This window comes from Nannobrachium achirus (genome assembly GCF_963921795.1).
Source record: "Nannobrachium achirus genome assembly, chromosome: 18".
Taxonomy (NCBI): domain Eukaryota; kingdom Metazoa; phylum Chordata; class Actinopteri; order Myctophiformes; family Myctophidae; genus Nannobrachium; species Nannobrachium achirus.
Window position 1 is genome coordinate 35,909,714 of NC_137825.1, and position 25,481 is coordinate 35,935,194.

The 25,481-nt window shown below is 41.7% G+C and overlaps 1 protein-coding gene across 1 annotated transcript in view; it reads left to right on the forward strand.

The window, feature by feature from the left end:
* fmnl1b (formin-like 1b) overlaps nt 1–25,481 on the forward strand; it is a gene marked incomplete at its 5' end in the record, with an annotated part of 42,974 nt that overhangs the window by 13,214 nt on the left and 4,279 nt on the right. Inside the window, 21 exons of the mRNA XM_080747384.1 lie at nt 81–164; nt 1,512–1,595; nt 1,868–1,941; nt 4,162–4,245; nt 5,068–5,211; nt 8,833–8,920; nt 9,357–9,433; nt 10,638–10,731; nt 14,799–14,873; nt 15,070–15,180; nt 16,236–16,385; nt 17,653–17,754; nt 18,875–19,118; nt 20,019–20,149; nt 20,192–20,288; nt 20,807–20,931; nt 22,287–22,489; nt 23,067–23,301; nt 23,634–23,702; nt 24,113–24,193; nt 24,970–25,099. Coding sequence (XP_080603510.1) covers nt 81–164; nt 1,512–1,595; nt 1,868–1,941; nt 4,162–4,245; nt 5,068–5,211; nt 8,833–8,920; nt 9,357–9,433; nt 10,638–10,731; nt 14,799–14,873; nt 15,070–15,180; nt 16,236–16,385; nt 17,653–17,754; nt 18,875–19,118; nt 20,019–20,149; nt 20,192–20,288; nt 20,807–20,931; nt 22,287–22,489; nt 23,067–23,301; nt 23,634–23,702; nt 24,113–24,193; nt 24,970–25,099 — 2,482 coding nt within the window. The remainder of the gene's footprint in view (nt 1–80; nt 165–1,511; nt 1,596–1,867; nt 1,942–4,161; nt 4,246–5,067; nt 5,212–8,832; nt 8,921–9,356; nt 9,434–10,637; nt 10,732–14,798; nt 14,874–15,069; nt 15,181–16,235; nt 16,386–17,652; nt 17,755–18,874; nt 19,119–20,018; nt 20,150–20,191; nt 20,289–20,806; nt 20,932–22,286; nt 22,490–23,066; nt 23,302–23,633; nt 23,703–24,112; nt 24,194–24,969; nt 25,100–25,481) is intronic.

Sequence of the window (25,481 nt, forward strand, 5' to 3'; positions counted from 1 at the left end):
TCTCTGTCTCTGTCTCTGTCTCTGTCTCTGTCTCTGTCTCTGTCTCTGTCTCTGTCTCTGTCTCTGTCTCGCTGTTTCAGAACACCATGAACCTGCCTCCAGACAAAGTGAAGATCCTCAGTCAGTACGACAGTGAGAAGAAATGGGACCTGGTCTGTGATCAGGTGGGTTATGCAACCTTTTGTTTTCCGTCAAACTCAGCCAACAGCTGCCCACTTATACCAGCATCTGTCACTGTGAAGCTCTGTCTGGTTACTAAAGAGTAGAAGTGGATGTCCCGGACATCTTGGCCTCTTGGACCATGTACTGTACAGTCCCGTCTTATGCACAGTACTGTACAATCATAATAATGTCACCTTATGTCTCCACAGTGGTTCTGTTTTTGTAAAAGCCCTCAGTGGTTGTTAACCCTGATTTATACTTACCGGTACATGTGCTGGTGTTGCACACAGAAAATCGCTGATCTACAAGCTCACACGTGTCGTGCAACCAAGTATAACTCAGACTTAAGCTACATACAGTACAGTACAGCAGTGATTCTAAATGTATCCATCCATTTATTGCAATTATTTTATATTGACATTTCATGTTGCAGTACACATCTTACATCTTTGCAATAGTTTTTTTCTTTCTTTTTCTTTCTTCTTTTTATATACATCCGGTGTTACACATTAAACAAAACATTTTCGTAACAAGATTAAACAAAGCAAAATATACTAATACTAATAATGCTAAATTGTAATAGTGATAATACTAGTGATATAAACAAATAACAGTAAAAATAAACATTTTAACAGCACAAATGTTGTATGGGGGTTCCTGGCACAAAGATATTTTCATATGTGGGTCATAAAAAAGTTTTAGAACCACTGCAGAACATGCCACAGAGCCTGGCAGTTGTGCTGAAACCCACATACAGTACTTTGTGGATAAAAAAGTAGTGTCCTCACTCTACACTGTAACAGAAGACAAGTGAAACCACCAGTTGACATACTAACACAGTATTGTGACTATACCCCCCATGCTCTCTCTCTCTCACACACACACACACGCGCGCACACACGCACACGCACACACACACACACACACACGCACACACACACACACACACACCGGGAAGCCCATCAATATTGCAGGTTGCTGTGGCAACTGTGGCGAGGTCCATAATGTCTTGGTGGGAGAGTGACACATGATACGTCTTATAACGTCGTAGTTTAACGCTGATGCTAATCTTTCCGTGAGGTCATCAAAAATCATGTTCCAGTTAAAAGAGTGACATCATGGGTCCTGATGTACTTCAAAAGAATGTGTCTAGTTAAAAGTTATGCTAGTTAAAATGAATTGCGTGTGGTGTCATTATTACGTATGTCTCTGTAAAAGTCCACAGCTGGGCTCTGCCCCTTTGGTCTCTCTCTGAGACCATGTAATCAAACATAATTGAAGGTATGTGTTTGTGTGCGTCTTATGTGTTTGTGTGTCTGTTGTGCATGCGTGTGCACTTCTGTATGCAGGAACGGTTCCAAGTGAAGAATCCCCCCTCTGCCTACCTGGACAAGTTGAAAAGCTATCTGGACCATGGAGGGGTCGGCAGGAAGGTGATCAATAGCCTGACATTCATGTCCCAAATACAGCTTGGGTATTTGTTGAGCCAAACAAGTATATCTCATTCGTATTTCAATTACAAATCGTGATGGAGCATGCTTTCTTTTATCGTCATTTAGGGAAGAGAATTAAAGTAGGTAGGCCTAATAGAACATGTGCATATTGCTGCCTGTCTCCTGGGTGCCATTCCGCAGTCAGCTCTGTGTTTTGAAAAATAATAATTAAAAACATTGCTCTGTTTTATGATCTTGTTTGTGTTTGTCAGTTTAAGAGGCGTGTCCAGGAATCCACCCAAGTCCTGAGAGAGCTGGAGATCTCCCTGAGGACGAATCACATCGGGTGAGGAGCTTCGCCAGCCTCTTTCATAATCCTTTTTTACTTTGTTTCCCAGAAAGAAATACGGTTCAAAAGCTCAAATCTTAGCTAAAGCAAAGACATCGAGAATATTGGGCAAAGGAGGCTTAAAACAATTCTGACAATAAAATATATTGTTCTGTGTCAACACTGGATAGAGAATTTTTGCTGTTGTTCAAAGCAAAGTTGTTCATCTTGAAGTTTGAGGTTTTGAGAGTGTGAAAGTGTTTTTAAACAGATTTGATTGTCCCTCCCTTCTAGCAGATCCTGGAAAGATTACTCAAGTTTAAGCTTAGTATTACTCAGGTTATCTCATTTATTGCGACCGTCAGGGAGCAGTTTACTATGAAAACCTCCACCGGCCGGCCGTCCGTCCGTCCGTCCGTCCGTCCGTCCGGCCGTCCGTCCGTCACACGTCACACCTTTGCCCTGCTCATATCTCCGCATCAGTATGACATCACACCACATGTGTACACAAACCTTTGTGTACGTTGCTGTGGCAACAGTCTGTTGTTGCTGGTCTGTTAGTGTACGTTAGCAACCACCTTAGCAACCATGGTTTTACCCTAGCAACCAACTGTTTACCCTAGCAACCAACTGTTTACCATAGCAACCATGTTTTTTTACCCTAGCAACCAGCTGTTTACCATAGCAACCAGATACGCAGAGCAGGGATCTCCATATATGGGCATAAACAGGTGACATCACACTGATGTCAGATACTCAGAGCAGGGATTTCTCCATAATATATGGGCATAAAAGGGATTCTGTTAGGGATCTCCATATATGGGCATAAAAGGGATTCTGTTAGGGATCTCCATATATGGGCATACAAGGGATTCTGTTAGGGATCTCCATATATGGGCATAAAAGGGATTCTGTTAGGGATCTCCATATATGGGCATAAAAGGGATTCTGTTAGGGATCTCCATATATGGGCATAAAAGGGATTCTGTTAGGGATCTCCATATATGGGCATAAAAGGGATTCTGTTAGGGATCTCCATATATGGGCATAAAAGGGATTCTGTTAGCTGTTAGTGATCTCCGTATATGGGCATAAAAGGGATGCTGTTAGGGATCTCCATATATGGGCATAAAAGGGATTCTGTTAGGGATCTCCATATATGGGCATGAAAGGGATTATGTTAGGGATCTCCATATATGGGCATAAAAGGGATTGTATCCCAGATGATGCCCTGTTAGGAGATCCACACTAACAGAATCCATATATGGTCCTACCGACAGCTGCTATAAGCCAACCCTGGCGATAAGGTCTGAGTCGAAGAAATGCTTCTTTCCTTTATACTGTAGGACTCGTTTGTGTATTGTATGACATCACGCCACATCATCGGCTGAGGACTGTGTGATGTCATCATATCTCCATATATGGAGACATAAGTTGCTCATGCCCAAATATGGGCTGGTGAGGTCAGACTTAGTGTGATGCGTAGGTTATCTCCATATATGGAGATTCAACTTCAATGAGTAACCATGGCAAACTGTCAACTGCCCGTATGTCTTGATAATTGGTAAAACAAACTTTTGGCCTATTTGTGGAGATAAGCGACCAACGGTCGCTTATCTCCCGATTAGGGAGTCTTACTGGTATATTCTATTCTTATTCTGTCTAACCTTCTGTTTAGAATTTAACACATTTATCAAGAAGAACAAAATCATTGATGTTTACCAGTGTGCCACCCACAGTCACCTGAGTTGCAGTCAGAGTCTGCTGTACCCACAAAACAGTGAGAAAAGAATCCTCCAGATGATCAAACTTTAAACATGGAGGTCACTAGTCCTCTGTCTGTCTTACCAGACCTCATTGCCACCTTTTCAGTCGGTTCATTGTTGTAGCTGAGACCTCCCATTTATTCAATTTGATTACTTTTTGAACTTTTTTTAGATAAATGTTATTTCCTGATTGTGAAGCACTTTGTAACTTGGTGCTGAACTAAACAAATAAAGGTTATTATTATGTGATTACTTAAAATGTAGTACTTTTAATAAGGAGGCAGGTAAACCTAATGGATAACATTGTAGCTTTGTCTTAGGTAGCCTCATAAACCACCAACTTCCGGATCCAGAATGTGTTTTCCGGATGTGGGCGGTTTACGAGGCTAAGTCCTGGTTGTATATGATGAGATAATTAATGATGTTCAACAACTGTAATTGTATCATTGTTATCTGTATTTTCCTCTTACAGCTGGGCCCAGGAGTTCCTAAGTGAGGAGAACCGAGGTCTGGATGTTCTTGTGGATTACTTGTCTTTCGCTCAGTGTGCTGTCATGTGAGTTCAATAATGTAACATTTGAAAACCTTTCACCAAACTACAAGTAGCAGATTGCATTTCACTTACAAAGAGTCTTTAGCAGATGAACAACATGACTTAAAACCCTTCTCTGCTCTGGGTCTGGATACTGTAGCTCAGTCGGTAGAGCACTCGCCTTTGTGTCCGATCCCGGGCACCACCAATCATTCTTATTTTGCAGTACAGTAGGTTGCGGGAGCTGATGGTAGGTGTTGTGCTCATCCTCAGCAATCCATCTTCCAGAGGTGTAAAGGACCCTCGTTCTAAGGGGACCATACTGACAATAGGCCACTCCGACTGACCTCTGACCTTCTCAGTGGGTTACAGACAGGGGTCCAGTTGTCTGTTTAAAATGAAGTAAACACAGAACTAAAAGGTCCTATGATTGGCCGCTAGTTATGCTGTTTTGGTACCAAAGGCATGTTCTCTATAGGATTCCATTCATTTTCTTACCTTAATAAACATTGTCATAAATACTTTATGGTTCCTGTCGCTAGTTTAAAGCCTTGTTTCAATCACCATGATATGCGTTTTGTGAAAATATGATCCAATTTATGTTAAAATTGTTAAATGTTAAAGCAGGGTATGCTGTAGGAGGGGCTTGTGATCATAGGCTTATGATGATTCTTCTTTGTGCGCCGTCCATATTTACGGTCTATGGTTATAGAGAGCTAGCATGCCAAATGGCCTTAAAATGTTTTGAGCTCGGACAAGGATCTTTTAATTGCTAGTCAATTGAAAATGAAGTTAATTCAGTATAAATGCAGACCTTTCTTTTCATGATATTTCTTTTCACTGCAGGTATGACTTGGATAGTTTGGACAATGGTGCTGTGCCGACAGATAAAGGTAAACCTGTAGAGAAATCACTGGAAGACTTGAGCAGGAGTGCCAGCAACTCGCCTACCCACAGTGCCTCCAAATCTGGCAAAGGCTTTGCGGTCAGGTAAGAATCCCAGTTTTAATGGACAGTAACAAAGCACATTTACTTGAGTACTGTACTCGGGTAAATGTGTTGAATCGGTATCTTACCTTACACAACACATCACTAGCTTTAAGTGTTCCTGTTTACCTCTGAACTCTATGCTAAACTTGCAGATCACAGAGGCCAATTAATCCTGATCACTACATACACTAGCTTTTAATTACATTGCATGCATATCAATATCTTATACTTTCTCATTTTAAATACGTATTTGCAAAAGCATGTACTCCAATACTTTAACTCAAGTACAAATTTGACAGAGCAACAACAATCTATACTACGGTATATCTATACTCCTGGTCAGGTAGTGCCCACTGTGGTTGAGTACTTTGTCCACCACTGATTATGGCTAGATTTGTGCACTGTGCATGTTATCTTTCATGTGTTGAGTTGAATCCCAGAGTCACTGTGAATGGCTGCCAGTTTCACTGTATTTACATAAAGCAGGTCACACAGATGCATGTACACTAAGTGTATGTGCATTGTTAGCTTGCTCATACTCTGATGCTGTTTATGCAGAAACATTTACACGCATGCAAATGCATGCTGCTCACACACACACACACACACACACCCACACACCATCTCTGAGGGGCCCCTATTTGTCCGCTTGGGGATACGACATGGGTACATACATATCGATGTGTGCAATGAAGATTTAACATACTACTCAATTGACATGCATGCACGCACACACACACAGAGATTACTTCAGAGATACACGATTACATTACACATTTTCGTGTGTGTGTGTGTGTGTGTGTGTGTGTGTGTGTAGGTGTGTGTGTGTGTGTGTGTGTGTGTGTGTGAGAGAGAATTAAATTAAACTAGAAGCTCGGCCGCCCAAAAGTCGGCGACCTGGCCAACTCGGGAACTATGTAAATAGGGAATGAATGTCCCGCCCATTATACCTGTTGTCATAGCCTCCGTTTTGACCATCTGTTTGCCTGTGTCCATTTATGCCCATATATGGAGATATCTGTCAACGTCCATTTTATGCCCATATATGAAGATCTCTGTAGGACCCGTTTTGACCTTCTGTTTGCCTGTGTCCATTTTTGCCCATATATGGAGTTATCTGTCTGTTTGCCTGTGTCCCTTTATTCCCATTACCCCCCGGCTCCACCAAGCGCGTCGAGCGTCGCGTCAACGTCAACGTTGGGAACGCTCCCGTTTTAATCAATGAAGGGAGCTCCACTGCCAACGGTAACGTCAACGTCGGACGCTCTGGTGCCGGCGTCCAAACTCAAAAATTGCCCCGGTTCAATTTTTTGACGCCGTCCACAACGTCCAGTCATGTATAAATTATGATTAAATGTAATTGCATTGCATATTAAATGTATATAGCTACCATACGTGCCTTTCTGCTGTTGGATATCCATTCACGTCATTCACAAGGGTGACTAGATGTCCCAAAATTCCTCGCATATTTTTTATGTAATTACAGTGGTCTTCCCACTTGATATAGGCTAATCACAAGTTCACAACAGGCAACAACTTTCTCAATTCTTCCTCCTAAAAACAGGCCAGCAGTGAGTGACTGAGTCTGAACACAGATTTTTAGGCTATACATTATCGTGGCTGCGCTGGACTGGTGTACTGAAAATAGCCAACAGGTTCTCTGAAATAGCCAATCTACAAGCTCAGACACAGTCACAACAGCATGATGACAGATTCATGCACTCGACATGTTGTGAGCTTGTATATCTGCTATTTTTCCGGCACTTTACACAGCATAAATTTATTATAATTAGGCATATATAACACTACAGTTGTTAATGCGAATATCCTATGATCTTTGATTGAAATATCAACACATTCACGTTCAGTGGAGCCAGTCGGACGGCAACGTGTCTGCGTCAATGACGCCGTCAAGACGCAGAGCAACGCGACGCAGCCAGTGGAGCCCTGACGTTATGGAGATCTCTGTATCTGTCTGTGCCTCCGACTGTGTTGCAGTGTCCATTTTATGCCCATATGCTCATATATGGAGATATCTGTTGACTCATGATATCTGTCTATATGCGTCCATTTTTGTGTCCATTTTATGCCCATATGCCCATATATGGAGATCCCTGTATCTGTCTGTGTCCCTTTTATGCCCATATACGGAGATATCTGTCTATATGTGTCCATTTTGTGTTGACTCAACGTTTCGCGGCGGTTCGGGAAAACCGTGCGTCGGGTCGGGTCGAGGCCCGGCACTGCACTCTGCGCCGCGGCGGGGAACGCGCGTGCCGAATCTGAAGCCGGTGGGACGAACGGTTCTCGAGATACGCGGATTACAGACAGACAGACACACACGCACGCACGCACGCACGCACGCAGAGACTTCTCGCATTTATAGATAGATGTATTAATGATAATCCACAATATATTGTGCATTGTGTCATAATACTCATTACAGTATACAAAGGGATAAAGGAACAGTGCCCTCTCTTCATAATCATCAGAATTGTACTATTCTTAAAGAGGAAGAGGAATGCATTCAGCAAATAACTACAATTCCTATACAGTAGTTCTCTCTCGCATTCCAGTGAAATAAAAATGTCAGTCGTATAGAGACGTCTTTCAACCAGTTTACAACTAATTTAGACACTGCTATTTTGATGTTGTATAGTTCATATATATATATATATATATATATATATATATATATATATAAACATTTTCCCCCTCATTCAAAATAAGCGAAAACAGCAGATCTATAAGCTCATGTGTGACTTTGTGGTGCATTGTATGCTCAGTACAGTGCGGTGTACACTATGGAAAATGTATGTTTGTTGGAAGAATATGACAGGCTTTCTGGTTTCCTAATGAGATACAGGGATTTCCTTCTTAATCAGTGCTTAGTGATTATTTCATAAACTGTATTGGCTAATAATAAACATCTAATTACATTTAGCCCATAGCTTGAACAGAAGATAGCCAGGCTGTGTAATCTGTCCTGTGGCGTATTAAATTTGCGCTGTCCTAGTTGTCATAATGTCCGTGTATTTGTAAGGATGTGGACACACGTCGTGCACATAAACATGCACACAAACTGCATGCAAACAGACTACGACAACAAACTGTCTCAGACGTCTAATCTTTCTCATCTGGAACAACTGCATTCTTGTCGGGACAATTACTATGTACTCGTATGTTATCAGGGGACCTCCAGTTTGGCAACGTGATCTTTTGCGCCCGATGTTTGAACATAATGAGTGTATGAATGTCAGACATTTCCGCAATGCTCAATTTGACTTTTGACAGACACTCCTGTTCGTCGTACGATGGCTGGGCGGTTCTGTTTGGTTGAGGACACACTGTCACTGTCTGATGCCTCGCGACTCGGGTGTGATTGTGATGATGTCTCTTAGCCATCGCCCTCAGCCATGCGAGTCTGTCTGTGTCTGTCTGTGTCAATCAGCTCTAAACCATTCTGAACCATTTCACGCTATTCCTTTTCCCCGAAACATTTTACAAATATGTGATCCAATGGCAGCTCAAAATTACAGTACACTACGCCGACTACTACGTTATGTGTGCTATCGCTATCACACAGCCATAATGGAAAGAATTGAACTCTGTCCACCACAGGAAAGCCCTGAGGACCTCACGTGTTGCCAGCCAGCGAGATGATGTTCACCTCTGCATCATGTGCTTACGTGCCATCATGAACTACCAGGTACCAGCCAGCCTCTTTCCATGAATGGTTAAGCCTCTCTATGCACAGAATAGTCCATGATCCTTTTTTTCCATATAGCTTTTGTTGCTTGTTGCTTGCCAGGGCCCTGGGTTGACAGGGGCCCTCAGAGATACCATGTTTTATAGATCTTGTTGTTATGGGGTCCACATTGATATGCTGTCTTTGGACCCATAATTCCAAATTCTTATTACGTTAATTTAAGTAACAATTTATTTTCAATGACATAAAAATAAATAATAATAATATTGAACCCTCTAAACGTGTGTGTGTGTGTGTGTGTGTGTGTGTGTGTGTGTGTGTGTGTGTGTGTGTGTGTGTGTGTGTGTGTGTGTGTGTGTGTGTGTGTGTGTGTGTGTGTGTGTGTGTGTGTGTGTGCGTGCGTGCGTGCGTGTGTGCGTGCGTGCGTGCGCATCAGTCTGGCTTCAACTTGGTGATGACCCACCCCTGCTGTGTCAACGAGATCACTCTTAGCCTCAACAATAGGAACCCTCGGTAAGGCTTGCGGTGTGTTGGAAGTTGGAACGGACACAATATATGGGGTGTGTGTGTGTGTGTGTCAGTGTGTTTGTGCGTATTTGGTCTCTCTCACATCCCCCTAGGTGCTGTGTTCAGAGTAATCTTAATTTGCAATATGTTACTTAAAGGTCCTACACCATGCATTTAAAAATAATTTATATAACACTGTTTGTGTCCCAAAAACGTTTTTGAAAAGGTTTGAGGCTAAATTACCACTCCTGAATGCAGAGCCCCTGTTATTTCTGCCTGGCTTTCAGAGCATTTTCAGCTGCAGTACCACCTTGTCCTGAGTGGGAGGACTGCGCTATTGACCTGCTCAGCAGGCCTGCCCACCCCTCCCCAACCCTCTCCCAGCTCCTCCTGCCTCCTTCTCAGGCCTGCCCACCCCTCCCCAACCCTCTCCCAGCTCCTCCTGCCTCCTTCTCAGGCCTTGTGACATCACAAATCTGACATTTCACAATCAGGACATGCTAACATAGATCTGCCCATAAACTGAGAAAGACACAATGGTCAGAAATAGGACTTTGTGAGGATAGAAGTTGCTTGTGGGACACCAAGAAAATACATAAAAATTGGAAAAATGAAAATTCATGGTGTAGTCCTTTTAACATTGCTGTCAGGCAGAAACCTTGTATGTCCATATTTAAATGTGTTGTTTTTGTGTAAATTAATGCCATAATTCGTCATACTACAGTGTCACACAAATGTAGCAGAAATAGCAGATCTATAAGTTGTATGTCTGTGAGTTTTATATATATTGAAGCAAAATTTATAATCCCACACACTGCTCTTGCTCAGCAGCAGCCTCTGTGTTTATTATGTTGGTCCCGCTGGACCTTCATCGAGAGTGTCTTACACTGTCTTAAATTGTATTTGTTCTTGAAAATACTTTTTTTTTTTTTAAGTTTGCTTCAGTTTTCAATGTCCAACGAACCTGCATCCGAAATCCAAATGAAGTGGATGTGCGAATACTTCCTTTACATACAATATATTGAACCAATGAAAAATATTAACAAGAGCTTGTGTCTAAAACTACATTGGATCCCATTGGAACACAAGGAATGTTTTCCATTTCCTGTAAAGCAGTTTGGGACATACAAGGTTTCGAGTTGACAGCGACGATAACTGCTGTAAACCAACATAAACAATAAACAATGTTTCCTACCTGCTCCTTCCCCAGGACCAAGGCTCTGGTGCTGGAGCTCCTAGCTGCTGTTTGTCTAGTGAGAGGAGGCCATGACATCATCCTCTCTGCCTTCGACAACTTCAAAGAGGTCAGATGGCCCTCCAAGATGATGGAGCGCCAGTCTCTTTTCTTTTCTGAATGGGATTTCCTTTTTAATATTCCAACTATTAGAACTGCATTAACATTCTTATTCTGGTGGCGGACATTCAACGAGAATAGCTGATCTAAAACGTCACAATGTCATTGTTTTCTTAATGGTTTCTAAATGGTGTGCTAAAAGTGTGATTTTGAGACCTGTTTCCGCACGGCACAGAAGCATCAGAAGATGATTGACAGTATTTGGACTGGCCAGCTACTGTAGCTTCCACTTAAGTTCTACTTTGCTTTACATTTGTATGATTTCATTGTCAAAGTTTTGACAATGAAATCCCTGCGTTGTAGTTGACCAAAAGTTCTTTATAGTGAATGACATGACGAATATTCTTCTAGTATTGTTTATACGTATCCCTAACTAAACATAGGGTAGATTTAGATTCCCACAATTGGATGTTAGGGACTGGTATGCTAGTTATTCTCACACCGTATTGTCAAGCCCAGCTGTTCCACAAACAGCCTAAATGGAGTGATGAGACATTGATATGTGAAACACTTGTTGAGTCAAGGCGGCCTTTCCTTGACCTTCTCCCTCCGCTGTCTGAGAAGCCAGCAACTGCTGCCAGCAGTACACCTCTTGTGGTTACAACAAGCAAGACAGAATGGAGTCTAGGAGACCTAGGACAGGCTATTATTGGCAATGGTGGAGGATGCTAGGACCCTACCCTGCAACAGGCAGGCCTCTTATCAGCAGTATCTGGTGTCGGTAGGTCACTGTGAACTGGGCACAAAGTTAATACCAGTACATCAATCAGCCACCGAAGAATTTCAGAATTCGTCCTGTTTGATTTCTCTCAGAATAGTTCAGAAAGAAATTCTTGAAGATCATTTTTTTCCCCAAAGTAAATATCTCTGATAGCTGATATATTCTGATAGCAATCATTGCTATAGTGTTTATTTAATATCGGGGTTCCCCTGTCTCTCCAGCTTTCTATTTATTAAAGAGCTGGAGAGACAACTCTATTGACTACAGCATTGATTACTATCAGAATATAGACTATTTAACAAACCAAACGATCCAAAAATCACTTGCACTACCTTTAATGCGTTTAGTGTCAATGATCAGCGTTCTGTTTTTGTTCTTTTTGTTTTCTTTCCAAGTCTACATTGACTAATCTGAATTTTAGAATTTATGTTGTTTTGACAAACTGTGCCTACCTTGTCTATTCTCAGAAATCATAAGCCCTATATACTACATTGCATAACAAAGAGGTAAAAATAACAGATCTACAAAACACAGAGAAATTAACTGGACGCACTGTAATTCCATTTTTAGTTTCATCTGCTGAAAGAGATGGATTGTCATCTGGACTATGGAATTGGATGGATTCCATGTATTAAATATAATGTAATTCTGCGTTGCAATAAATTTAGGATATACTCTGTCTGGTTTTAGTAAGGCTCACTCTGCAGCAGTTGTGGGTGCATTTACTTCCTTTAAAGGGCCTGTAATATGACACAGTCAGTGATAGGCATCATCTCAACGATATACACGAGGTTCTGAAATATTTACATCCACGAGTGACTACACCTGTCCACACTTTTCAAGAAAAAACTAAATGCAGTGAATAATTGACATGGTTAACTACTGTGATGGAGTTTCACTCACTGCAGTCATATTTGAGGCTTTTGCACCACACATCTTCCGTGTATTCTAATCAAAGGCTAATTTGCATGGTTAGAAGGAACATTCAAATACTGTTCTCCAAAGCACAAAAAACATTTACCTAATCATTGTGATGGTAAATAACATGAGAATCTGTGGTCGTTGAGCTGAATATATTAACAGATTGATTTCAACCGCAATGTCAGAACCTGTCATTTTCAATCCGCCAAATCATCTGGTGAGGCTGGTCAGTGCCAGGTTGACATAGAGGGCTATCGGTTTACCACAATGGCATCTCCAGTAACACAGCAAGTGGCACTTGTTTTGGTACAGTGACGACGGCAATGTGTGTGGGTGAGAGAGTGGAGGTAGAGATGGAGAGATAAACAGAAAGCACATGGCAGAGGAGTAAAGTAGAAGTGGACCGGCACTGTGCCAAGCGCTGGCTCGTGTGACCCTTGGCAGCTGAGCGTGGGCATTGTTTTGGGCTCCGCAGGGAGGGTGGCCTGGCATGATGCATTATTTAGAGGACATGAGTGGGCGAGGGGGTGGTGGTTAACTTAAGGCACAGCACAGACTGAAGCTAATGGTTCAGACTGGAGGCATGTGTTGTCACAATATGAGTCAAATTTCCCTCTCATCCTGTGCGCACACACACACACACACACACACACACACACACACACACACACACACACACACACACACACACAGAAACATTTTGTACTTGAATGTAAGAATGTAATTGTAATTACCTTTTTGTGCAGTTTCATTTGCCTTATTTAGATAGGATAGTAGAAAGACGGGAAACTGAGAGGGTAAATAGTGTACAGTACAGTACAGTTCTCCAGTCAGAATCAAACCGGGGACATTGCAGTTACCGGTATGTGGTTGATTTGATTGAGTCAGTTGCCGGTGTGCTCCAAACAAGGTTTTGTTGAGCTAGTACAAGAACTAGACAACATACATTACATACAACACACAACACACACTAGCTTTACATGTTCCTGTTTACCTCTGAACTCTATGCTGAACTTCAGTTCACAGAGGTCAATTCATATTGATCACTGTTGTTGACATACACTAGCTTTTAATTAGATTGCATGCATGTCAGGTTGCAAAGGTAGGCTATGACTGACTTGTCATGCCTCATATTCTATAGCCTATAGCACACAAATGTACCACTTTATTAAGTTAAGGACAGAAGAAAGCTGAAAAGAGAGTAGAGAGTAGAGAGGGAGATGGGCGAAGTGTGTACATGCTGCCCCCATGTGGACACAGTCTCATATCCAGACCTTCAAATGAAGGTTTTGGAAACTTTGCTCTTACAGACATGACTAGGAGCAGGCTTTGATTTGCAGGGGGGATTGGGGGGATCTGTGACTCTGCTTTTATTTATCCCTGCTTCTGGTCAGACTGAATTAAATACATACATTTCATTTAGGGAACTTTAGACTGTGTGATAAATTAGTTTTTTATGTTTATCATATCACAATTTAACAATGTAAAAAAAAAACATTTTATGATAAATGTTTTTTAACAGGGTATCAATATACTATTTGGGGTAAATTATCAACATTTCCCTGCAATCTTTCAATGTTGCAGATGCAAGCTCAGAATGTGTTGCATCATGGCGCGTTGTAGCTTTTGGGCATAAGAGGTTAAGCAAATGCCCTCCTCCCGCATCTGCTTTTTCTTTTTTTTACAAATTGAACCCTGACTTGGAGGGTTCAGAAAACCACGAAAACAGGAGCGGTACATCTGCTTGATCTTTTTTTTTTTTTTTTTTTACAAATTGAACCCTGACTTGGAGGGTTCAGAAAACCACGAAAACAGGAGCGGTACATCTTTCTGAAGTGTCAAATGGTACAAGCGAAAGCTGTGGCTGGCAGGGTGGTGTCACATAGAAACACGGGGCAGCGGATCGTACAGGGTGGGACTTCCGCACTGGATGCAACCTCACCCACTTCCTTTAGTTAGTCCCTTAGGTTTGTATAAACAAAGTAACCAGGTTAGAGTGAAGCACTTCCTAGCTTATGTACTTAACTGCTTTTCAAATCTCTGTTGAAGGCAGCAGTTTCTGTGGGGGTCCCACAAGGGTCAGTTCTTGGTGCACTGTTTTTTTTATCTATATACTGTATGTCACCTGTGATAAACTATCAATCACTGTTTCTGATCAGATCATGGCTTGTTTCTGCATGGAATCCTATCTACATGTACATAATGTGGTTCCGTTCTCTGTACTCTGCTACTACTACTATACTCAGTACTCTACTACTCTATACTGCTATGCTATTTTATGAAGCAGAAATCACTTTAAGATGATGGAACCTTGTTTTCACTTTGCCAGACGGCTCAGTTCGATCTTAATCGTGACCTTTTGCATTGTTTCCCAGGTGTGTGGAGAGAGGAGCCGCTTTGAAAGACTTATGGAGTACTTCTGCAATGAGGACAACAATATTGACTTCATGGTAAAGTTACCGCTTGTAGAAAGATAGTTGAGATGTTTTTCTCTTACAGAGATTTTAAGCAAAAATGCAGAAAACCTGTAATTATATAACATAAATTGACTATCTTCGTGTTAATGGCTTCATGAGGTTTTCAATGCTGTTTCAGGTTCCCCATGAAATGTACAGTATGTAGGTACTTACAGCCTTTGCCCACCAGGTGGCGTGCATGCAGTTCATCAACATAGTGGTCCATTCGGTGGAAAACATGAACTTCAGAGTCCACCTTCAGTATGAGTTCACCTGCCATGGCCTCGATGAATACCTTGAGGCAAGTTCTTCTGAGCACTCTGAAGACCTGACCCATAATAATTAGTCAAAGTGATATTATTTTCATATATTTGTTTATTATTCAGGTCAAAAAGCAATAAATGTAGCCTTAGATCATTTCTACTTATTGAAAGTATTCTATTTGTCACCTGAACATAGTGTATAACAGGGGTTTTCAAAGTGGGTGACGGGGCACCCTGGGGTGCTTGGGCACCCTGGGATGCTTGTAGATCTGCTGTTTTCACTAGTTTAGTACATTTTATAGATGATAAATACAAAACAAACAGTTTTGGACATACACCCGTTTCTACCTGACAACAACGATAAGCTATAAATATAAGGTGCTGGGAGTGAAAATTATAATGTAAGGGTGCCCTGAGACAAAAAAGTTTGGGAACCCCTGGTGTACAACACAGATGGTAGCAACACTGACAGCAGTGAAATCATTTAACTTTTAAGATCTTCTCAACAGTGTGAAATAGATAGCAGATTCACAATAATCTTTAGATCTATAAAATGCAAATGAATCAGAACTTGTGCTCTTTAACGCCTTTATTTATGAATCAACTACCAACAGCAACTATGCTTGTCTGTATGAGAGTGGACGGTTATTGTGCGGCCTCCTGCTGTGGCCCTGTGTAGGGCTGTCACGATATGACATTTTACATGACGATTAATTGTCACTCAAATAATTGGCGATTAACGATTTAATTGTGTTTTTGTCATTGACAATTACATTTCTGTTGGGCTTTTAGGCTTTGAAGTTGCACATGGCAGATATGACACAAAACCTAAACACACAAAGAAATTAATGACATATTTGACAACTTACTACTTAGAAAATAACATTGATAGTGGAAATAGCCGATCTACAAGCTCACAACGCGTCGCGATGCGACGCGTTGTGAGCTTGTAGATCTGCTATTTCCACTATTTCTGAAATGTTTCAACATTCACGATTATGACGATTATGACAAAATAATTGCGATAATGTCAAATAATCACGATTAGACGATTATGTAATAATTGTGACAGCCCTAGCCCTGTGTACTGTAGAGGTTAAAGTTCACAGAGAGCGACCGGCTGCTGGTGCAGATCCAGGCCTACCTGGACAACCTGTTTGATGTGGGGGCGCTGCTGGAGGACGCAGAGACCAAGAACACCCTGCTGGAGCACATGGAGGAGCTGCAGGAACACAACACACAGGTGACTGCTGGACACCAGTGTTTCTAAACATCCCCTTAACTCTGACAGTATAGAAATGGAACCAAATGGACCCTAACCGGTCCATTTGGTTCCATTGGTATGCTGTTAGAGTTACAGACTTGTATGGGTCAGTTTAGACCCTAAATAAAGGAACCCACACTGACTGGTGACTGGTGGACAGCAGTGTTTCTCAAACATTTACATTTCAAGGTCTCCCCTTAAAGGGATATTTCACTTAAAAAAAAGAAAAGAAAAAAAAGAAACACATCCAGGGCAACTCCCCAAAGGGCTTCTCCCCATACACACCCATTGCAACTTCAAACTACATTTTAACCATGATAGATTCATTAAAAACACCCATTATTCTTTTTTTCTGGTAACTCATAATACCCTCCTAATATGTGAGCAGGCGGTGTTTTTTCGATAACCTTTTTCATTTATTTTTTTTATACAAAAGATAATTATTAAAAATAAATATAAAAAAGTTATCGAAAAAACAGCCTGCTCACATATTAGGTGGGTAGTATGAGTCACCAGAAAAAATAATGGGTGTTTTTAATGCCTCTATCATGGTTAAAATGGAGTTTGAAGTTACAATGGGTGTGTATGGGGAGCGGCCCTGGGCCTGGAGGGCCTGGTAACATTTACATCAAGTATCTAAATATTGAATGAAGCAAATTAAAAACCGTTCAGGGTGTTCATAAAAGCCTGACTAGATGATAAAATTACCAAAAGTTTTTTTGAAAGTGAAATATCCCTTTAACTCTGACAGTATACAAATGGAACCAAATGGACACTAACGGGTCCATTTGGTTCCATTTGTATGCTGTTAGAGTTACAGACTTGTATGGGTCAGTTTAGACCCTAAATAAAGGAACCCACAAAGTCCCTAGAATCCACTTTGAGAAACACTGGTGTTTAGTAATTTTTTGTGTTTTGTGTTAAGGTATTTTTTACTTTACTGGAGTATTTCCAATTTTCAGTGTTTTTACTTCTACTCCACTACATCTCAGAGGCAAATATTATACTTTTACTCCACTACATTTATTTGAAAACATACATTACCCACTTCAGCCCTATATACATTTCGTCCATTTGAAAATAGCCGATCTACATGCTCACGTGTGTGTGTGTGTGTGTGTGTGTGTGTGTGTGTGTGTGTGTGTGTGTGTGTGTGTGTGTGTGTGTGTGTGTGCGTGTGCGTGTGTGTGTGCGTGTGCGTGTGCGTGTGCGGGCATGCGTGCGTGCGTGCGTGCGTGTGTGGCAGCTCAACAACAGACTCCAGGAGAGTGAAAGGGAGGCTGTGGAAAAAGTATCAGAACTGGAGAAGAAACTCATTCAGACCACCAAAGACGTCGAGCTATTAAAGGTACAGTACACCCAAACAAAACTTCACACCGACCTTCCTATGACAGAACAAGGGCAACATACAGCAGAAGTGTGCATACTACAGTTGGGCCGTGATTCGCCAAATGTCAATGATGATGTTAAGTGATTTAACATAATTATCTTACCACATCATTCAGTGATGGTTAATGGATGAATAGTTCAGAAGTTACGTAACACAATGTGTTAATAATTGATCTCCTTGGCCTTGCACCATAGGTCAAATATAGAGCTAGAGAAATTATATGTTTCATATCCTTGTTCTGATCTATTGATGATACAGTGTAACAAGACAAATTTCACATACTTGCATATATCTACGTTTCATTGATTCAATATATTTAAAACCCACTCACGGGTGTAAAGGGTGTTCACACTGATTTATAAAAAGAATGGAAGAAAGGTGACAGCGGTGATATCATTGGTTCTCAAAGTGGATTCCAGAGACTCTGTGGGTTCTTTTAGGAGGGTCTAAATTGACCCTAACAAGTATATAACTCTGACAGTGTACAAATGGAACCAAATGAACCCTAACAGGTTCATTTGGTTCCATTTGTACACTGTCAGAGTTATGCTGCGTTCAGATGGGCTCAGGCAAGCGGTAGACGGCAAACCGGAAGTCATTTTAGTGGACGGGAGTAGAACGGAAAACGGTACAGTAGTCCGGCAGTCGAAACCGGTGACGGTAAACGGCAGACGTGCCGTTCAAAGTTAAATTAATTTATCTTTTTACCGTGGTACAGGACGGAATCTGGAACCGGATGTTACGTAGCTCCATCTCACGGGACAAATTCGAGCAGAGCGCCAACACACACAGAACACACATCAGCCAGCAGTAGCAGAGAGAGCAGCATGGAGCCACCTCAACCACCGCAGCGCACGTTTTCATTTTGCACGAGCGCTTTAAATAATTAATTAATGTTGCCGTACCGTTCCGTCGGGCATATTTTGTTCTACCTTGCCGTACCGTCCAGCAGGTGGTGCCGTTTGCCGTCTACCGCTTGCCTGAGCCCATCTGAACGCAGCATTAAGGGGAGACCTTGAAATGTGAAAGTTTGAGAACCACTGATATACGGTACATTGCTGTGTTATTTGTGTTGCAGGAGAGTCTACGAGAGTCCTGTTCCCATGTAGCTGCGCTGCAGCAGCAGGAACGGGAGAGAGAGATAGAGCGCGAGAGGGAGAGAGAGAGAGAGATGGAGAGGGATCGTTCAGCCCAAGCACTGAGAGAGCTGGAGGCCAAGGTTCAAGGCTTGGTGGAGAAGGGTCTGGTCCGAATGGAGCGCAGACCCTCTGGAAGCCTGGACATCCAGGTGGTCCCAGTTATCCAACTCATCCCACAGACAGGTAAGCCATCCTACTGAGGTCCGATGTGGAGGAAGCACCATTCTGGACAGGGAGCTACGCATGATGCATATTGTTCCCCTCTCTGTCCTCAGCTCTTTGTCCGATTTTTGTGAAAGTCATCCACTGTCATAATTACGTAGCATTAGCCAATTAAAAAATAATAAATCTGAAAGACAATGTACTTTCAATCCACAAGCCTCCACAAGCCCATTTGGCTAATTCATTTAGGGTTAGTTATTCAAGTAACTTGAATTGATTGATCGTACCTCCTAAAGTGGCTACAGTAGTACTAGTACAGCATACAAACATATCAGACAAAACAAAACTTTACTTGCATTTGACCAAGCACTAATAAAGCCTATATATATTACATAATGTGGCAAACCATTACACATGATCGGATTTGCATATCTTGTTTGTTTCTGCTACAGTATAATAATGTTGTAAAGATACTTGTAAAAGTCTCTGGATCAGATCGGGTCACAGAATCAATAGATACTCTGTATCAAATGCCCCCGACCGTTATCATAGACCAGTAGTTCTCAACCTTTTCAGGCCGCCACCCTCAAAATAATCATATTTTAACTGGGGACCCCCCACCCTGACGACCACTAAGAGTTGAGGCATTACATTTTGTATAACACGGTTCTATTGTGAAAATAGCAGATCTACATGCTCACAACGCCGTTGCGAGGTGTTGTGAGCACGTAGATTGTAACGTTTTTCCATTAAGAGGTATTAAAGATGTCTTAAAAGTCCTTTAGAAATGTGCAGATACCCTCTATTCACTTAAACTGTAAGTTGTTTTTTTTACTGTTTGTTTAGACCAAATGAAAGTTTATCGTCACATCCTGTATTATGTATATAACATCTTCTTTTACCCCCCTCCTCCATCTACAGGCGATGCAGTGGATGGCAGTGAGAATGCCAGCTCCACAGAGCCCGCTCCCCTGTCACCAGAAGCTTCTGTAGAAGGACCTCCACCGCCTCCCCCGCCACCACCACCTCCTCCTCTTCCCCCGGACTCGACGGGACCACCTCCTCCCCCTCCCCCACCTCCCCCTCCTCCCCCTCTACCACCCCCACCACCCCCTCCGCCTCCACCGTCACTGCTGGCCCCAGGAGGTGGTGCAGCCTCGCCGGTAGGAGGTGCACCCAGCGGCCACTTGGGTGAGGAGTTTATGGAGTTGTGCTGCTCATGCATTGCACATCGTGAAGCACCTCAGTTATTTCCTTTATACTTTATTTTATCAAGAAACTAGGGGTGAAATATTATGATACAAATATTGATGTTATAAAAGAATTATTCAACCATTAGAAAATGCATAATTGTAATAACAAATAGAAATGCTGTATTACTAAGCATGTCTAATTATGAGATACTGTACCCTATATATACTGTAAATTAACCAAAATGTAAATGTTTGTGTTCATGGTATATTCAAAAATCAGAAGTTATGCTTTTGACTGATGGGTGAGCTTAAGCAATTGTAAGATGTCTGATTGGGTTCAGATAACTTTACCATCATTTTGTACTTCATTACCTTATTTTACCTTCATTTTATTATCAAAATGTATGGCTAAGAATATATCGGATTAATCCATTGTGAAGATGATGCTTATTTGCAGCCCTAGAAGAAACTGCAGCATGTTGTTTCAGTGTGTGATGGTGAGTTGTTCTCTCTCAGGCCCCAGGAAGAAGAGGACCATTCAGACTAAATACCGCATGCCACTGTTCAACTGGCAGGCCCTGAAACCACACCAGGTGGCCGGGACCATTTTCCATGAACTGGATGATGAACATGTGTTAGAGGTGAGAGCATGGTACTAAACACTGTAAATGGTACATTTATATAGCGCTTTATTCCAACGCGCTTTACATAGATTGACCCATTCACACACCGATGGCGGAGGAAACCATGCAAGGCACCAACCTGCACATCGGGAGAAATGAGGTGTTCAGCGTCTTGCTCAAGGACACTTCAACACTAACTCTAAAGGTTTGAACTGGAAATCTCTTGCAGTTCTCCATCCGGCCGCCACCAGGAGGCAGATTTTTGCATTTTGGATATTAGTCCTACAGATTTTGTCCAAACATCACGCAAATCTGTACACTTTGGCCCTCATTTATCAAGCTTGTGCAGACCAAAAAAACAGGCGTTATCATGTCTGGTCTGAGGACGTGTAGGCTTTTGCAACACCAGTTTGTCTTATTATCTATTTTTAATTGGTTTATTTTTATTTAATTATAGGAATTAACATATTATCTTTATAGTCATGTGATCGGAGACGGATCTCTCAGATGTTTAATATTCCATCCTGATTGGCTAAAATTGGCTTCCAAAGTTTGCAGGAGTACCCTGTTTTGAACAAAATGCCTCAAATCATGAAAGCAGCGCTCCATTGCCGTGAAACTTTGCGCGCACATTTCCACTAGAGCAAGGGAGAAATGCCACCCTATATTTTTCTAATTGGCCTCATGAGTGGCATGTCTGGCCAGCCGCCTCATGGTACTATAGTCATAGTACTACAATGATAATGGTCGCTGCACTGAGTACTCTAATAACAGGTGCACAACTAAAAGGCGTTTGTTCCCAATGGGCATCAACCTAGTTTTGTGAATTCCCCCCATATTTGGCCAAGACTGATGATTCATTATTAGATCCCGTCTTGTATATTGTAAAGAAAGATGCTATATAATTGAAGATTATTATTAGCCTATATCATTTAGATCAGTTATTCCATTGTTTCAACGCTACTTGTTGTCAGAGTTGTCGACGTCGTGTTCAGTGTTCATTTCGTAGACTAAAACTATGACGATTTTCTTTTCACTGACGAAAACGAAATAAAAACTAACCTATGATGACTAAAACTAAGACTAAATATATTGCCAATTTCCTAAACAAATAAAAACTAGATTAAATGTTAGGGATTGACTAGTGGAGACGAAACTAAAGGACAAGTCATTTTATGTTTGGTGGAACATGGGCGTTGCGCTGGACAATCATTGGTCTAACCGATTCCCACTTCACCCAAGTGCCTGGGACAGACATACAGACAGACAGACAGACAGACAGCCACAGGTTTTTGCAATGTAATAATAGATATTAACGTTATGAAATGTAAAGACATTTCCTTTTATTCATTCTATCATATCGTCCCCGCCAGGAACTAAACATGGATTCCTTTGAAGAGCAGTTTAAGACCAAGGCCCAGACAGCCACTACAGACCTGGGTACTATCAAGATGAAGGCAGCCCACAAGACACCCAGTAAGGTGTCCCTACTGGATCCCAACCGGGCCAAAAACCTGGCCATTACACTACGCAAAGCAGGAATGGCTGCCTCTGACATTTGCACTGCCATAGAGACGTATGTACTTACTTACTTACTTACTTCTCATGTCTTTTACATTTGATTTCCCTACCGGCAAGGGTATACCGGTACCACGTACTGGGGCCAGCAGTGATGGTTGGAGGTGGAGGAGGTGTTCTTAAACCAGATCACAAGTCAAGAGTTAGGGTTGTGGACAATAAACAACTACATTCTATTTTGTATAATGGGCCCGGACTTAAAATTCAACGTAAGCCGCTTGAGGTCACATAATGGCCCCTACGTTGAGACATGTTGCCCTCCATATACTACAACCTGTAATGTCAAAGTGAAGAAATTCAGTCAAGCACGGGTATACGGCGGGAGCAACTATGATTATCTTAAGTTAGCCAAATGCCTCATCTAATTAGTGACGCACGTGAATGGATTAACGAGATTCTGTATAAATAAAGATATAAATAATGTTTGATTTGATTTGATTACACTGTGCCCTCCTACAGTACCTTCCATATATTAGATGGCCCCTACACTACACTGTGGCCTGTTGCTCTCCATATGTTACTGTAAATACAACCATAATGTTCCCCACTGTGCCCTTTTGCCCTCCATATACTAGATACAACCAGGAAGCTCTGAGCCTGGACTTCCTGGAGCTGCTGGAGCGTTTCATCCCATCAGAGTATGAGCTGAAGCTCATCCACAACTACGAGAGCGAGGGCCGGCCCTCTGAGGAGCTCAGCATGGAGGACCACTTCATGGTGTGCTTTGGCAAGATCCCAAGGCTGTCCCAGCGCATCAGCACTCTCACATTCATGGGCAACTTCCCTGACGTTATTCAGCTAATACAGCCTGTGAGTTCCCTTGGGGCTTCAGTAGACGGCTTCAAAGACCTTGTTTACTTCTGAATCAGCTTTCAATCCTGACAGGAATCTATCTTGTTTTTTTGCGTTTGCACTGGAGGTTTGGTTATATTGTTGTTACAGTAGAAGACACTGTACTGTACTGTATGTCTTCTTGTACCTGTTTTATTTCTACTTCTGTCATAGTAAAGACAAAGGCACGTTTATGGATGGACAATAGAGATTCTATTCTATTCTATGTCAAGCACATTTTTGTATGTACATACTGTATCTATGTGTTTAACAAAGTAACTACTGTATATTGTTCTTTATTGTCCTGACAGCAACTTGATGCCATCATTGCAGCCTCAATGTCAATTAAATCATCCAGAAAGCTGAGCAAGATCTTGGAGGTGAAGTCACATTTCAATACATCATACACAGTAACACATTATGTATGGGTACCATTGATTGATTGAATACTTAATTAACAAGATTGCTAACAGTACATGTAGTACAGTCAAAATGTATGGTAAAAAGACAACACAAAAAGCACCAGGGGGTTGTTTCCTTTGTGGTCCATTGTACTCGATTCATCAGTACAATACATACAATACGATACAATACTTTTTTGTAAAAGCTACAGTAGCAGCAAAATGTATATTTACTGGAAAAGGAGGGGTGTACTGCACAATACAATTAGGCTAACTGTGCAACTTAATACAATGTGCCACAGTTAACAGTATGACTTCCCAGAAATCCCAGCATAATATTGTATGCTGTGTTCTTGACAAGAATTGTGACTGATTCTGATGTGCCACAGATCATCTTGGCATTTGGAAACTACATGAACAGCAGCAAGCGAGGGGCAGCCTATGGCTTCAGGTTGCAGAGTCTAGACTTGGTAAGCGAAAAGATATGTCGCATGAAAAAGCATGTCATGCCCCCTTTAGCCTCTAAATTAAAATACTACAATTATTAAATAACCACCAATGTCATTTGTCTTCCAGTATGAAATGTAACATTGAGAATCTCCGAAGCCACTCTCATCAGTTAACTGTAAAATAATCGACCCTCTTGTACCTATTCTTATTCTTCTGCCTACACACACGTCATGTCCTAGTATGAGCAAATAAGGGGATGAACATCACGTGATTCCCTTGTTTGGCCCGGAAAAACATAATGAAAAAAAAAAACATAAACAAAAAAATAATGATTTGCAAAATCACAGAATATTTAGAATATTTGGCGTTCCCGTTTTCATTTTTCACTAAATCAGAGGTTGTTGCAATTACCTACTCTACAATACTTCACCATATGTTCCGCTATGACGAAATAAACCCATAAAATGTAACAACGTGTACGCTCCGTAATCCAATCCCAATGGTGAAAGCCACCCGGAGAAGCAATGGCGGACTCGGCCAACCCCCGAAAGACCCTTAGGTCTGTATGTGTGTCTCAAAGAATCCTTCACATGAAAAAGTTTGAGCACCACTGACATAGAAACATAGGTTTTTCAAAAAACCTTAGAAGGATTTGAAATATTCAAATCCTATTTTTTTTCAAAAATAGCAGCTTGTATATCTGCTATTTTTCAATCGTTAAAGCACCCATTGCCCAGAAGGGTTGGTGCGACACCCCTGACCACACCATTGCCGTTCTCTCTCTCCTCTGTCCCAGCTGTTGGACACCAAATCGACGGACCGCAAGCAGACCCTGCTGCACTTCATTGTGGGCATCATCCAGGAGAAGTACCCCCAGATCCAGTCCTTCTACACAGAGCTACACTTCATGGACAGGGCTGCTCTTGGTGCGAGGCCTCATGCTCCCCCTGGCGCGCTTCACTGTTTTGTAACCTGCCAGTTAAGCCATATAAAAGCGGGAAAGCATCTGTGTCATTTTAGATTTGAACCCCTTTGAACCCATTTGAACCATATTACTTTTTACTTTGGCTATTCAAAAATACCAGATTTACAAGCTCACACTTCGTGCCGCACTATGAGCATTTTGAAAATATTTTCATAATATATGTATTTTCTAAGCAAACATTTTTAACTAAAGTCTTTGCTTCTGGGGGGTCCCTGGAACAAAATATTTTTAGATGGGGGTCCGCGGTCAATACATTTAATTTTGGGGGGACATGCGTTTTTCAGAAAACTGTTTCTGCACTGTGAATACTTCCGAAATGCCCT